Below are 15,200 nucleotides of genomic sequence, written 5' to 3'. Positions count from 1 at the left end.
AAATGATGTTTCTTTACCTAACCAAAAACAGCCAGACTTTCAAGGTTTCTGCCTGGTTGGAAAAAGGACATTTTTAGCAAGTGAGGGGAAAAAATTGGCATCCTATTTCTAATCATCACCAGCTTTTAAAATAACTTCACTCATCCCAGAATTAAAATTACAGTAGACTCTTCCATTTCAGTAGGGCTTCCCAAATTTAAAATTGTTACATTCCATGAGCAGCTAAAAAGAACTCAAAAATAAAGGCAAGCATTAAATATTACGTAAGGTTTTCTTTTATTTAAAAGATCATTCACAAAATACCATATCCATAGATTTACTTTCTGTCATATAGCTGAATGTGTTAAGTGTTTGGAATTCCATTCTTACATTTAAAAGTCAACTGGATTGCCCAGAGGTTTAGATGCATTTGTTTTGTTCTTTATCTTATCCACACTGAAGATGTAAGTAGGTCATCTGAAAGCATCGGGGTTGATTGCAACCACATAATGCATGTCTTTCTGAAGTTGAGTATTGGTGTTACACAAATGGTTCTTATCTTGGAAGCAGAGAAGCTGACAGGTGGAAGGAAGGAGAGAGTGAGTTCTGTGGATTGCTGAGGCCTTTTAACAAAGACACAGTAGGAAAAGCCAAGGGTGCAGCTGGTGACCAACTACTAAGCACACTCCGCTGGGCGCCCCAGCCCACCCTGGCCCGGCCATCACCTGGCGAGGGCCTCTTCCCCAGGCTCCTGCTGCCGGCCGCCCCCAAACTGCTCCCCATAGGACAGCCTGGGACTTCGGTACTGAAGGATTTTTCATCTGTTCACACACAGGGGTTCAAGCTCAAAAGCCTAACCCCTAGCACTCCCAGGTAAGTGCTGAACCCTGCACATGGGAACAATCCAGTGTGTCCCCAAGATGTGGCCAGAGACCTAGACAGCTGCAGTCCTCTACGGCTATCTGAAGGTTCCTGACAGCTCTGCATAGTACAATTTAATTTAATCAAAGGAAATGAGTAAAGTGCCAGATTCTAGACCCATTTTGGCTCTGAACTGAAGGGGAGGTGGGAAGCACAGTATTTCATTATGTTGCCTATACTAGGAACAGATCAACACAAACACACAGGCAACAGGGATGGGGGGAAACGCCGCGTCAGCGCTGCAGTCAGCCCAGCGCAGCGCCAGCACCACCCCCTCCACCCCCAAAGCGCCTTGGCCCAGCAGAAAAGAATCCAGCTGGCCGTTCACTGCCCCCGGCCAGAGAGGGGAGCCTTGACTGCGCCCGGTGAAAGGAGTGAACTAGCTGGACCACCGCCTCGAAAGAGCAGTAACAAACACATGTGAATGCATGCAAGCATTCACTATATCTTCTCCGTGGACTCTCTACCACTCTTCCATGGCCCCCACTTTCAGTCTCACTGTTTCTCGTGTGAGCCTATCTGCTTGGACAGTTCACTGGGGAGGGGGTCATGGAGCCAGGACTCCCTCCCAATAGGAATGGAAAGGACCTTGCAGATATTTTTATCCTAGTTGTGAAAACAAGGTGCCTCCGATTCTCTATATTCATCACAGCCAGATACCAACAAGGTCCCTGCCGTTCCCTGTCAGTGACTCTGGTTTTTGTTGGAAGCCCCAGCAATACAGAACTCAACATGCAGGTGAGAAGAGAAGCACTGAGGAAATGAAAGGAAACGCCTGGAGTTGGGCCACTGTCTAAAGTAAAATGAGAAAGCAAAGGAGAAAAATGACGCAGCACCGCAGCCCAAACGCCCCCCCCGACGGCGGACACCTCCGCTCCTCCAAGGAACCCCATGTGCTGCTGGGAAAAAAAGGAGGAGGAAAAGGACAGAAGGAAAATGGGGAAGCAGCGGAAGAAAGAAAAAAACGCACAAACAGGCACTAGATAGATACAGCAAAGCCCAGAATGTACTAAAAACCACTTGTTAACAGCTGACATGCACTCACAAGCTGTGTTTCCGCTGTGAGGAGGCCAATGGCAGGTGCAGGAGTGGTGGCTGCAGGACGGCTGCCCGGGGACTCACCAGGCTGTGGTCCTGCTCTAACCCCCCACGCCCCATTCCCTCCCAGCCGCAGGCTCATTCTTGCTCCTTTTGAACGACTTCCTCTCTAGGTCTGGCACCCCCGAAGATAGCAGAGTTGGGATTGGCTACTTGATTGAGGGGCGTCGCGACTGTTCGAGGTTTAAGCTGGAGTCGTGGTCTCTGTGCTCTTTCCTCTGGAGGAGAAAAAGCAGAGTCCGTCAGAGTGTGGATCCCATTCCACATCCAGCAAAACGACCACGCTGATGTTGCTGTCAGCAACCCAGTCCACTTTCTAAAATTCACCTAGCCTGCTACCCCATCAGCAGACGCTCTAATGACCAAAGTGAACTTGCTATTCTGGAGAACGCGGGGATCTATGCCGACAACTCTGTGAACATGGAGTGTGTGCCACAGGAATGCCAAGGCCCCATGGGGTGTGAACCTGATGATCCCATCAGGACAAGATGCCCTCCACTGACACACGAGCCCGTACCTTCTGTGGGTTCTCTGAAATCCATGTTGGATCCGCGGAGGGGAGGGCCATCTCTGAAGCGGCTGCCCATGGGGGGGCCTGTTCGCCGGTCACCTGGGCGACTACCTCCCCTGCCCCCTAAGAAGTCATCCCTGAAGCCTGGGGAAGAAACAGGACATTGAAATACTTTTCAAACTATCGTCTCCAAGCTGCTTATAGAATAACGTTCTGGGAATTGTTTGAGTTTAATTTTAAATTCTTTAGTTTGTCCAGTATCTGAAGTATCTCCAAAATAAAGTGTGTTAAAGATGGGTCCAAATGCCAATGTGGAGTACTGGCAGTGCTAACAGACTTCCCAAAGAAAAAGGAATCAGGATCTTAGGAGAGCAAACAAATGAGCTGTTTACATGTTCAGCTTGCAGGATAAGTAGAAAAATATTAATACCGGCCGGGCGCGGTGGCTCAAGCCTGTAATCCCAGCACTTTGGGAGGCCGAGACGGGCGGATCATGAGGTCAGGAGATCGAGACCATCCTGGCTAACCGGTGAAACCCCATCTCTACTAAAAAATACAAAAAACTAGCCGGGCGAGGTGGCGGGCGCCTGTAGTCCCAGCTACTCGGGAGGCTGAGGCAGGAGAATGGCATAAACCCAGGAGGCGGAGCTTGCAGTGAGCTGAGATCCGGCCACTGCACTCCAGCCCGGGCAACAGAGCGAGACTCCGTCTCAAAAAAAAAAAATAAATAAATAAAAAAAATAAAGTAAAACAAGAAAGCCTCAAAGCAGGTTGAATCCTATTTTCTAATATAAATCTATACAGTTATTTTAAAAGATAAACCTGAAATTTAGAAGTATTTACAACTTAGAACACAAAAATCACAAGAAAAAGCTATATGAAGACAAAATAAAAATACAAAGTCCCAATTTTCCTGTTTTGGCTGCATTTCAGGTGTGGGTCATTCTACAAGCAACGCACCTGTGTGGTAAACAAAGCAGTTATCCCCCAAATTGGCCATGCCCTACAGAGGGCATGAGCAGAGAGCACAGGGCCTCACCCCCACCGGCGCCTCCTTGGGGCAAAGCGTTCTTTCCCCATTCATTTGTGTGCCTGCTAAGCGGGCTCTTGGCAGAAGTAAACTGCATCTCATTTAGAAATGCTGGAATTCTCACTGGTGTGTAGGAGCAAAGAATATTTTCTCAATGGTCTTAAGGGGCCTTTAGGCTTGTACTTAAGTGAAACCTAAACTTTAACTGTATAACTACTGAGGTTAACATTTAGTAAAAAGAGCGGTTCACGACTGTAATCTCAGCACTTTGGGAGCCCGAGTGGGAGGATCACTTGAGTACAGGAGTTCAGGACCAGACTCGGCAACACAGTGAGACTCAGTCTCTACAAAAACACAAAAATTAGCTGGGCATGGTGGTGCATGCCTGGGGTTCCAGCTACTCAGGAGGCTGAGGCAGGAGAATCACTCGAACCCAGAAGGTGGAGGGTGCAGTGAGCCGAGATCGCGCCATTACACTCCAGCCTGGGTGATGAAGTGAGACTCTGTCTAAGGGAAAAAAAAAAAAAAAACTGGCAAAAAGAAGTTAAAACGTAATTAAACAAATGAGGTTGCTGCTGTTGGCTGCACACTCAGGGGTGGCCGGCCACTGCTACTCTGCAAGTGTGGTGCCAAGGCTCCAAGCTTTCAGGGAGCTCGTCTTTGAGAAGAACCCTCAGAGCCCACGGTATGCACTACACAGTCATCCTCATTATCCACAGATTCCATATTTGCAAATCCACCCAGTTGCTAAAATTCATGTTTAATCCCAAGCTGGATACCAGCGGCATTTCTGCAATCAGTTCTGGACCTGCACAGATGCGACGATCCCAGCTGAGGCAGAAAAAGACAACGCTCTGCTTGTTTCAGTTCTTAACTGTCAAGTCTTTTCACGATGAGTGTTGGGTTTTTTCTGGTGACATCGCTGTCTAAAGTGGCCCCAGGTGCAGTGTGAAGTGCCGTCTGCTGTTCCTAAGTGCAGGCTGGCTGTGAGGTGTCTTACAGACAAAACCGGTGTGGGACAAACTTTCTAACAGGCTGAAATGATGGCATCAGACTATTTACTACAGCTGGCCCTGAGTTCAATGTTAACACTACTAAATAAATCAACACTAACATTAAATGAGGCGTCTTTAAAATGAAGGTCACGCAGGCCGGGCGCGGTGGCTCATGTCTGTAATCCCAGCACTTTGGGAGGCCAAGGTGGGCGGATCACCTGAGGTCAGGAGTTTGAGACCAGCCTGACCAACATGGAGAGACCCCGTTTCTATTTAAAATATAAAAATTAGCTGGGCTTGGTGGTGGGTGCCTGTAATTCCAACTACTTGGGAGGCTGAGGCAGGAGAATCACTTGAACCCGGGAGGCGGAGCTTGCAGTGAACCGAAATCACGCCACTGCACTCCAGCCTGGGCAACAGAGTGAGCCTCGGTCTCAAAAAAAAAAAAAAAAAGAAGTCATATAAAGCAATGTTAGGTATGATCAGCTGACGAAAATGTGCTCCGAGGCGCACAAGAGCAGTGCCACAGTGCCTCATTCAGTGTTCTAGCAACTCCACAGAACCACCTCCAAGGATGAGCAAGCGCCGACTGCATCACCCTCCCTGGTGGGGCTGATTTCTATTCTTTTTTTTTTTTTTTTTTTGAGACAGAGTCTCGCTCTGTTGCCCAGGCTGGAGTGCAGTGGCCGGATCTCAGCTCACTGCAAGCTCCGCCTCCCGGGTTCACGCCATTCTCCTGCCTCAGCCTCCGGAGTAGCTGGGACTACAGGCGCCCGCCAACACACCCAGCTAATTTTTTGTATTTTAGTAGAGACGGGGTTTCACCGTGTTAGCCAGGATGGTCTCGATCTCCTGACCTTGTGATCCGCCCGTCTCGGCCTCCCAAAGTGCTGGGATTACAGGCTTGAGCCACCGCGCCCGGCCTGATTTCTATTCTTTAAAGGTGGCAAGGGTTTTGGAAACCAATCAAGGGATCTCACACCCAGTTCAGAGACTGAGTTAAATAATATCAATTTTAACAAACCAAGTAATGAAAACAAGTCTAAACAGATGTAGACCACTAGGAGCACCGCTTTAGGGGAAATACACTGGGAGGCATATAGTCAAGTATAAGGTCCTTTACAGTCTTTACCCACTACATTACACAGTTCAGTGAACAAGCCTAGTCAGTATTCCAACATTTAACTTCACGTTTCCCCCAAACTAAACTGTGAAGCGTACCCTTCCACGTGAGTACAAAGTTTACACCCTTTACTATGAGATTAAATGATTTCGACCACCAATGTCCAGCATGAAACAAATCAGCTCACACCACGCCGGTGAAGCAGATAAACACAACTGCTACTTGTGTGTCCAGGTGCGTGATGGTGCACAAGAGCCCAGCAGAGACAAATATCGGTGTGCATTAACACCAAGTGAAAGTCTCATTTCAAAATCTCCTAGGAACTAAGCAGTGGGAAATTAGGCAGGAAAGGAGAGGTCTGCCATGAACAAGGATCTCTCATCAAATCTGTTGGTGGGTTTCTAGGAAGCAAAATAATCATGAGAATCTTCGGAGTTTTCTTTACAAAGCTTAGATTAACACTGGCTATTTCTGATGGTGAAATGTTTTTGCTTTCTTTGTACTTTTCTGTTGCTCTATTTTGTTTTTTTACAATGAGCACGTTTCACTAAAAAAAACAGTACCATCCTATTAAAAAGTAAAAAAGATCTACTCTCACAAATAACGTATAAAGTATCAAATGAGCCATTACTCCATCGAGTGAGCCCACATCAGGTTTGAGGTGTCACCAAAACATTGCAGTTCCCACTGGAACTGGTGGCAGCAAGGCCATGGCCGTGTTCACTGTGTCTCTGCTTGGGCGCCAGTGGCCAGGCTAAGCCAAGGGTAGAAAGACATTAGGATGTGGGCAACGTCTATAGTACCTGCAAATACCAAAGTGGCAGGGGAAAGGCCGTGCCCGGAGCTGCTGGTTGGTTCTGAGAAGACAGCTGCTGCACATTTCAATCAGAGACCAGCTTATACATAAAACTACAGACTGACTCCACCATACTGCACTTTTATGAATAAGCTCATTTCTGACTGGCTATAGGACTTTTAAGAACTATATTATTCAACAGATAGTCACCTGTTTAGCCAAAGCTGAGTTTTTAAAAATCTCAGACTCACAAGACAACGTGCACCAGTCCCTCCCATACTTACCCATTACTTTACACCAGTTTTGTTCTGATTGGGGGACGGTGCTGACCTTCTATACAGCACAGTATGAGAGCACATCCCAAATTTGTGGGAAAGAAAACAAATTTGTTTCTCTTTTCCTACCCTTCTGCGTTACGACTGAAGTTTTTATCATGTATATACAAAAAACATTTATCCTTTTGTAATTAAAAAACAGAAAACAGAGATGAAAAAAATGCTGAAAATCACCCTGCAGAGCAGACGCCTGGCGCGCGGACACTGATGCTTTGTGCTACGACACCAGCTGGTCTGCCCGGGTTGGCTAAGAGAGAGAACGGTGACGTGGATCATGTCCACCATGAAGGGACTGGACCTCCCCACAATCCTCCAAGAAAAAAATAGGCCATCAGCACGACCTTTTACCATGTAAGAGCCCAAACCTCTATCCTATGTTTTCTAGAAGGAACAGTACTTCTCTTGGTGCCATACACAAAACCGCCGAGGAGTTTCCCCAGGCTAGAGTCTGAGAAAGACTGCTGAGTGAGATCAAGGACCCAGGAGCTGCAGGCTAACAAAGGTGACCACACAATGTGCGTGGGGCTCACCTGCCCACAGTGTGGAGCCTTCAAGTCCTGACCCCACAGGCTCTAACGGAGGCTTACTTGCATGCCTGGGCACCTTGCAGGAGAGTTATTTGTTAAAGCAACTAAATAAGTAGTCCGGCCAGGCGAACTACTCACAAGAAACAGACAGCAGCAGCAAGGCCCCTAGGAAAAATTAAGTGGTGATGCTTTAAATACTGATACCAGAATTGAAGTCATCCCGGGAATCCCATCCACCTCTAGATTCTCGAGAGCTACCCATTCCTGAGGATACACAAAAAAGATAAAGTTGAGGTCGTGTCATTACCTTGCTGTGCAAACATGGAAAAATTCATTTGGAAGACATACAACTTACGTGGTGGAAGGTTCAGTGAAATCATTTTAAGAGTTTTTGCTTCCAACAGAAAAAAACCAAACCAAAACAAAACAAAAACCAGGCTTGCAGAAGCATCAGCCGTTCTTTCTAGGATTTTACGCAAACTTTTAAGAGCTCACAAGAACCTATCACACCTATGAGATAATCGAGTTCTACTAGGAACGTTCACGAGCTGGAATTGGTAGGCATACTGTAAGTCTTTATGTTCAGCTCAGAAGAACCAATCACCTCTATCATCTGGTCCACCTTTTCTGAATCCAAAGCCACCTTTGTCTTGTTTTCTGCCTTCTGCAATGTCCACACGAAGTGACCGATCGCCCAACAGCTAATGATAAGGGGAAAAGAGTGTAAGTATTGGCAAAGAAGAGAATCTCAACTGTTCTGACAGAGAAAACCTGAGGATACTTACTGCACCATCGTATGTCAAGGCTTCCTTAAGGGAATCCACTTCATCGAATTCTACATAGCAGAATCCTGGAAAAGAAAAAACCCCGATTTCCTCAAGTAATTCTGGGTTAAAGATGTGGGAAGATCCTATTCATACTATTTCTCCACATCACAACTACCAATCTGTTGTCTAGATGCTGGCAGACTAGGAGAGCCTGAAGAAGCACACTTTACTATCAGCAGATAGAACCTGACTGGCATTCCTCCCTCTCAATTCTATTCTATCAGTCAGAAAATGCTAACTGAACATGCACTGAAATAGCAGCTGCGTTTCTAGAAAGCTTTCTTCTTGAATATTTTAACCATAATATTCAAACCTTTCTCAGGCCATTTGCAGAGCTCTTCTGACTCCTGAATGACTATTTAATCTAAGTGAGGATGAGATTTCATAGATTTCAAATTTGGTACCTAAAATGCTTTGAAGAAAGAGGCTTAAAGTGCCGATTTAACTTACCACTCAGGTAGTTGATATCAAATTTGCTTCACAAGGCTGAAAACATATCCTTGGCAACTAGGGCATTCTTCTCTGAATGTGAATTAAAAGACAGATGGCCTGGGTCCAAGTACATGTTACTGACAACCTGTGTCCCTGATGCCAAGGGTCTGACATTGCCCCTTCCTTGCTGTCTGCAGTCTAAATCCAGTTCATTACTCCCCAGATGCTGGCACTGCATGCTGCATGCCCTCTCCCCCAGCATCCTTGCCCTGTATAATAACTTAATAATCACACTTCACCTTTGAAGCCCACTAGACTGCAAGTGCTTTGAAGGCCTGAGTCCAAACTTCCCCTGTTTACCAACTGTGGGTCAACAACATACTGCCTTGGAGGCCGGGCACGGTGGCTCATGCCTGTAATTCCCGCACTTTGGGAGGCCGAGGCGGGCAGATCACCTGAGGTCGGGAGTTCAAGACCCGCCTGACGAACATGGAGAAACCCCGTCTGTATTAAAAATACAAAATTAGCCGGGCGTGCTGGCACATGCCTATAATCCCAGCTACTAGGGAGGCAGAGGCAGTAGAATCTCTTGAACCTGGGAGGCGGAGGTTGCGGTGAGCCGAGAACGCGCCATTGCACTCCAGCCTGGGCAACAAGTGCAAAACTCCATCTCAAACAAACAAACAAACAAACAAACAAAAAACATACTGCCTTGGCTGGAGGGATGTCCCCCCAGCTTTCCTCCCTAAGTGGATTCAGTATTGAGAATAATGGAGAAAACTATCCCCGACTTCACAGAGGCAACAGACGCCCTATCATGAACCTCATCTTCTAGAGCTGCTCAAGTGAAGACGGTCCTCTATGAGCCAAACTCCAAAGCCTGCGGCGACTGAACCAGCCCAAAGGCTAGGCTCACCCACACACTCCTACCCAAAGTTTAATTCCTAATGCTTGCTAGCAAGCAAACTGGTGGAGCTTACTTTCACAAATGTAACTAACATATTTGCTTTCACTGTTTGATTACACACTACACGTGGCTTCAGATTCTCAAGTCAAAAAGATTAAGAATGCCACCGACACACAAAACCACCCAGGTCAGCAAGGCCTTCTCAACTGCTGGCATAGCTCCTGGCCATAAGTTACCCCATACTTGTCACAGATGTGCTTTTGGGTGGATTATGCGGGCCAAACATCCTGGGATCTAGCATTGTGCACTTACAAAGCAGGCACACTTCCTTGAGGAAGCCCTGCAGGCAGGAGACTGCTGCACGGATCCCTTCTTCCTGCTCTTTGCTCCCACACCCTACAGACACACACCCTATAGACACCACATCTGAAATCTCAGCCAGTCCTCCCAAGCACACTCTCCAAATTTACAAATGCACACTGACAGCGCTGGCTTCTTTTCTTCTGGGTTTTATGACAACTGGATGACAGGATAACTACCAAGAAAAATCTACGAGTCATTCCAGGAGAAATGTGCCTAAGAGTCCTCAGTGCTATTCCTTTCTCTCTTGGGGAACTCCTTTACTGGCAGACAGGACTGCTGTAGAGGTCAGGCTCACAAACCTGGGCATACGCCATGTATTTCTACGAACTACACTGTGTACAAAACATTTCCCCCTAAGTGAACTGAAGAGCTATGAGTTGAAGAGTTATGTTTCTTTCAACTACGTAGACCAGGCAAATGCTTAAAATACTTTCCTGATTGGAGCCTCTGGCTCACAAATCTATTTTTATTTAGAACCCCTTCCCATCCTCCCCCACCCCTTACAGTAATATGCAGTAAGAATCCTCCAAACTCACCTTTAAATTTATCTGTGTCTTTGTCTCTGACTAGCCGTATACTCCTTATGCTGAGATCCTTAAAGATAGCATCTATGTCGCCCTGAACGGTATTAAAAGGTAGATTTCCTACGTAGGCTGTGTAGGGGGGCTCTGTGGGCAACTCCTTCTGGCTACGGGAACCATGGCCACCAGCACTGCCGCGGGACCTATGAGGGGAGACAAACAGATTCAAGTGTGCCCAGCGTGGAACAAGCAAAACAAGTAAAGTGGTCTTCCCTGAGCTACGCCACCAACGCAACGCCCCAGGTGAGGCACTCTGCTCGAATGCACCATAAGACTGTTATAGCTGGGCGCGGGGGCTACGCCTGTAATCCCAGCAGTTTGGGAGGCTGAGGCAGGCGGATCCCAAGGTCAGGAGATCAAGACCATCCTGGCCAACATGGTGAAACCGTGTCTCTACTAAAATACAAAAATTAGCTGGGCATGGTGGTGCGCGCCTGTAGTCCCAGCTACTAAGGAGGCGGAAGCAAGAGAATCGCTTGAACCGGGGAGGTGGCAGTTGCAGTGAGCCGAAATCATCCCACTGCACTCCAGCCTGGCAACAGAGTGAGACTCCGTCTCAAATTAAAAAAAAAAAAAAAAAAAAAAAAAGACTATGTTATAGAGAATGGCCAGAGAAAGAAAAAAAAAGGAAAAGAAAATTTTTTTGAGATAGACTGTCACTCTGTTGCCCAGGCTGCAGTTATCTCGGCTCACTGCAACCTCTGCTTCCCGGGTTCAAGAGATTCTCCTGTCTCAGCCTCCTGAATAGCTGAGATTACAGGCATGTGCCACCACACCTGGCTAATTTGTGTATTTTTAGTAGAGACGGGGTTTCACCATGTTGGCCAGGCTGGTCTCAAACTCCTGACCTCATGTGATCTGCCTGCCTCAGCCTCCCAAAGTGCTGAGATTACAGATGTGAGCCACCGTGCCCTACCCAAACATAACACACCTTCCTAAGACAACTGCTTCTCTCCTAGTCACTCAGAATCTGTATCTGCAGTATTTATGTCCTAAAACCTAAGCAAATACCCTCCTTCACACACCGTGGTGCTAAGAAATACAGAAATGGACCATCTAGAAGTAATGTTGTACTGAGATGAAGGATTACTGAAGTTGCTTAAGTTTAACACATTCACACATAATATAATTATTTCTCCTATAGCTTGAACCTGGGACATGGGGCTTACAGTGAGCCAAGATCATGTCACTGCACTTCAGCTCGGGCGACAGAGTGAGACTCCGTCTCAAATAAATAAATAAATAAATTTATTTATTTATTTCTCCTTGTTGCCTGATTATGGGCATAAGAATGTCCTAATAAAAATTTTAGATGTTACACAGCAAGTACTGACGTACATAACACTCTCATGCAATACTTCACAGGGTCCTCAAATACATGGCGTGCATTACCAATCCACTTCAAACTCAATGTCGTCTCCTCAGCTGTATCAAGCGTTGTTTACTCTGCATAGGTACTGGTTTAAATCCAGCCTCTGTCACGTACTAGCGTATGACCTTGAGAAGTTATTCAACTTCTCTAAGCTTTATTTTATTTGTAAAATTGAGTTAATCCTAACACAGCACTTTGGGAGGCTGAGGTGGATCACTTGAGGTCAGGAGTTCAAGATCAGCCTAACATGTCTCTACTGAAAATACAAAATTAGCTACGTGTGGTGGCGCATGCCTGTAATCCCAGTTACTTGGGAGACTGAGGCAGAAGAATCGCTTGAACCCGAGAGGTGGAGGTTGCAGTGAGCCAAAATCACGCCACTGCACTCCAGCCTGGGCAACAACAGCGAAACTCCATCTCAAAAAGAAAGAAGGCCGGGCACGGTGGCTCAAGCCTGTAATCCCAGCACTTTGGGAGGCCGAGACGGGCGGATCACGAGGTCAGGAGATCGAGACCATCCTGGCCAACAGGGTGAAACCCCGTCTCTACTAAAAAAATACAAAAAACTAGCCGGGCGAGGTGGTGGGCGCCTGTAGTCCCAGCTACTCCGGAGGCTGAGGCGGGAGAATGGCGTGAACCCGGGAGGCGGAGGTTGCAGTGAGCTGAGATCCGGCCACTGCACTCCAGCCTGGGCGACAGAGCAAGACTCTGTCTAAAACAAAAACAAAAAAAAAAAAAAGAAAGAAAGAAAAGAAAAGAAAGAAAAGGAAAGGAAGGAAAGAAAAGAAAGGAAAGAAAGAAAGAAAGAAATCAGAATATAGTATAACTAGATGATTATATCAAAATGATATTGCCATGGGAATGCCCCAGGAGAGACTCAAAGTCGTTAGGATTGAAAAGCCAAGACAGCCAACATTTGTTTTCAAGCAGGTCAGCATAAAGGGCATGTGTGCAGGTATACAGCAAGGATTTCGCAAACAGGGCAGAATAGTCACTTCTGCATTCACCAGCATCATCTAATTGTACCATTATTTCAACCTTATTGTAGACTTGAAAATTTTCAAAATAAAACATTTGGAAAACTCAGGAGGAAAAAAAAAATTAAGAGGGTGATTTTTTTTTTGAAACAGACATTTAACCCATTTCCTGTCTGCTCCAAGGATACTGTGCTGGGAGCCAGCTGCATTTTTTTTTTCCTAAACGGGAAATGCGTTCGAATAAATGAGATCCTTCACAACAACCAAAGACCTGCTCAAAGTCACCCTCTTTGCAGGGGAAATATTAATACGCATCTCAGAGGGCAACCGGGTCTTTCATCTACATACTGCTAGAAACACAACGGAAATTCCACTTCTTCCTGAAGAACTTCCAGGTGTCTTGCAGACAAGCACTATTCAATAAAGCATGTTTCTAAAGTAGAAGGGTCAACCAAGCTGTGATGATTCTTAGATGGTAAAAAAAAATTTTAAGTTTCCAAATTCACAATTCTGGTACTTTCCAACAGGAAGTTCCACGTTCTGTTCTAAGACCACCAGAAAACAGGTTTGTAAGTGAATTGCATCCTACCTGCCCACTTCTCCCATCTTTCCGGGTCTAGCAAATGTGACTTATTTTGCATTTCAATAACCTTCCCAATAGTACTTTATCGCTGGTATCTCCAAAACTATAAATCCTAAAATATTTTCAATAAGATACTATTTAGCACTGGATAATAAATACATGAGTTGCAGCATAAGGTCGGGCCCAGTGGCTCATGCCTGTAATCCCAACGGTTTGGGAGGCTGAGGCAGGAGGATCACTTAAGGTGAGCAGTTCAAGACCAGCCTGGGCAACACAGTAAGACCCCATCTCTATAAAAAATACAAAAAATTAGCCGGGAGTGATGGTCCACACTTGTAAGTCCCAAGCTACCTGGCAGGCTGAGATGGGAGGATCACCTAAGCCCAGGAGGTTGTTGCTGCGGTGACCTGTGATAGCGCCACTGCACTCCAGCCTGGGTGACAGAGAGAGACTGTCTCCTATAGAAAGAAAAAAAAAAAAAAAAAAAAAAAGCCAGGCGCGGTGGCTCATGCCTGTAATCCCAGCACTTTGGGAGGTCAAGGTGGACGGAATACCTGAGGCCAGAAGTTCAAGAGCAGCCTGGCCAACATGGTGAAACTCTGTCTCTACTAAAAATACAAAAATTAGCCGGGTGTGGTGGCACACACTTGTAATCCCAAGCTACTTCAGAGCCTGAGGTGGAGCTTGCAGTGAGCTGAGACTGTGTCACTGCGCTCCAGCCTGGGCTACAGAGCCAGACTCCATCTCAAAAACAACAACAACAAAACCCAAACAAACGAAAAACAAGACACAGTATAAACGTGTCGAAAACCATAAAAATAGAGGGTGAATGTTAAAAAAAAAAACTTTAAATTCATTACTCAACATTAAACATCTAGCAATGGGTAATGATGTTGAAGACTGCTTTGTATGTAAGCAGCTCACAGCTGTGTGGGGCATATAAAACACGTGTATATACGCAGGTATGTTTCTGTGTATAAATGTGTAACATATACATAAAAACTAAAGAGGGTGAGGATGAAGAGAGATGAAAAACTCTCAGTGTTTGATGTAGTTGCTGAGTAAGGAAAACGGAGGTGCGAAGGCTTGCTAATTGTGCTTGAACTTACAGAGTAGAGGAACGGTGGAACTGAGATCAGGCCAGACTTGACCCGATTGAGCATAGGAAGCCCACGTGAATGCCATTAAGATGATGGGGCACTGCTAAAAATGCACTAGGATAGGAAGGTGGCTCTGGCTTTGGAAAAGATAGAGAAATCTAGTTTGGGGCAACCCGTTTTTGAAAAATTAGCACATTGCCAAATGGCAGCACCTAATAGGTAACTGGTGATATAATTCTGGAGCAAAGATACACCAAAGCCCACCAAATTGCTCAACTTACTCGTGCCTCATAAAACCGCCAGTGGCTTAATACCCTAGACTTTTCAATAATTACCAAAACAGTCCTAAATATTCCCACACCCTACCTGATGTAGTCCCTTCTCCAGGTCTTAGGCACTTTTTACCTTTTCATCCCATTCAATGAAATCACCAGGGGCAGCGGGGCTGGGCCATGGAGGTAGACTTCACTCAAGCTAGCACGGATGAAGTGTCCACTGTGTGACAGTCACTTGAGACACAAACCCCAGGGTGTCCATCACATAGGATGACACAGATCTGTTACCCACCAATTCATTTACAAAATCAAATGTCAGAAAACGCTGAGCTAAAATGTCTGACATGTTTCACGAGATCCAAGTTTGGGGGATTACTATCTAAACAAACAAGCTGTGCTTCGTGAAATTCAGCACCTTCCTACACATCAGTAACAACACGGGAGAACAGATGCACCTGACACCTTAGC

The 15,200-nt window shown here is 46.1% G+C and overlaps 1 protein-coding gene across 2 annotated transcripts in view; it reads right to left on the bottom strand.

The window, feature by feature from the left end:
• Positions 1 to 252: 252 nt before the first annotated feature.
• EIF4H (eukaryotic translation initiation factor 4H) overlaps positions 253 to 15,200 on the bottom strand; it is a 26,472-nt gene continuing 11,524 nt past the window's right edge. Inside the window, exons 2-7 of one of the 2 annotated variants that reach the window (XM_023218671.1) lie at positions 10,381 to 10,568; positions 8,101 to 8,165; positions 7,920 to 8,016; positions 7,520 to 7,579; positions 2,516 to 2,653; positions 253 to 2,216 (exon numbers count right to left, since the gene is read on the bottom strand). In XM_023218671.1, coding sequence (XP_023074439.1) covers positions 2,077 to 2,216; positions 2,516 to 2,653; positions 7,520 to 7,579; positions 7,920 to 8,016; positions 8,101 to 8,165; positions 10,381 to 10,568 — 688 coding nt within the window. In that variant the 3' untranslated portion in view covers positions 253 to 2,076. The remainder of the gene's footprint in view (positions 2,217 to 2,515; positions 2,654 to 7,519; positions 7,580 to 7,919; positions 8,017 to 8,100; positions 8,166 to 10,380; positions 10,569 to 15,200) is intronic. The other variant, XM_023218672.1, reaches the window with a different exon arrangement.

The sequence above is a fragment of the Piliocolobus tephrosceles genome, chromosome 8 (genome assembly GCF_002776525.5).
Source record: "Piliocolobus tephrosceles isolate RC106 chromosome 8, ASM277652v3, whole genome shotgun sequence".
NCBI lineage: Eukaryota > Metazoa > Chordata > Mammalia > Primates > Cercopithecidae > Piliocolobus > Piliocolobus tephrosceles.
The sequence above is the reverse complement of the archived record's forward strand: the minus strand, read 5'-3'. Positions and strand labels throughout refer to the sequence as shown.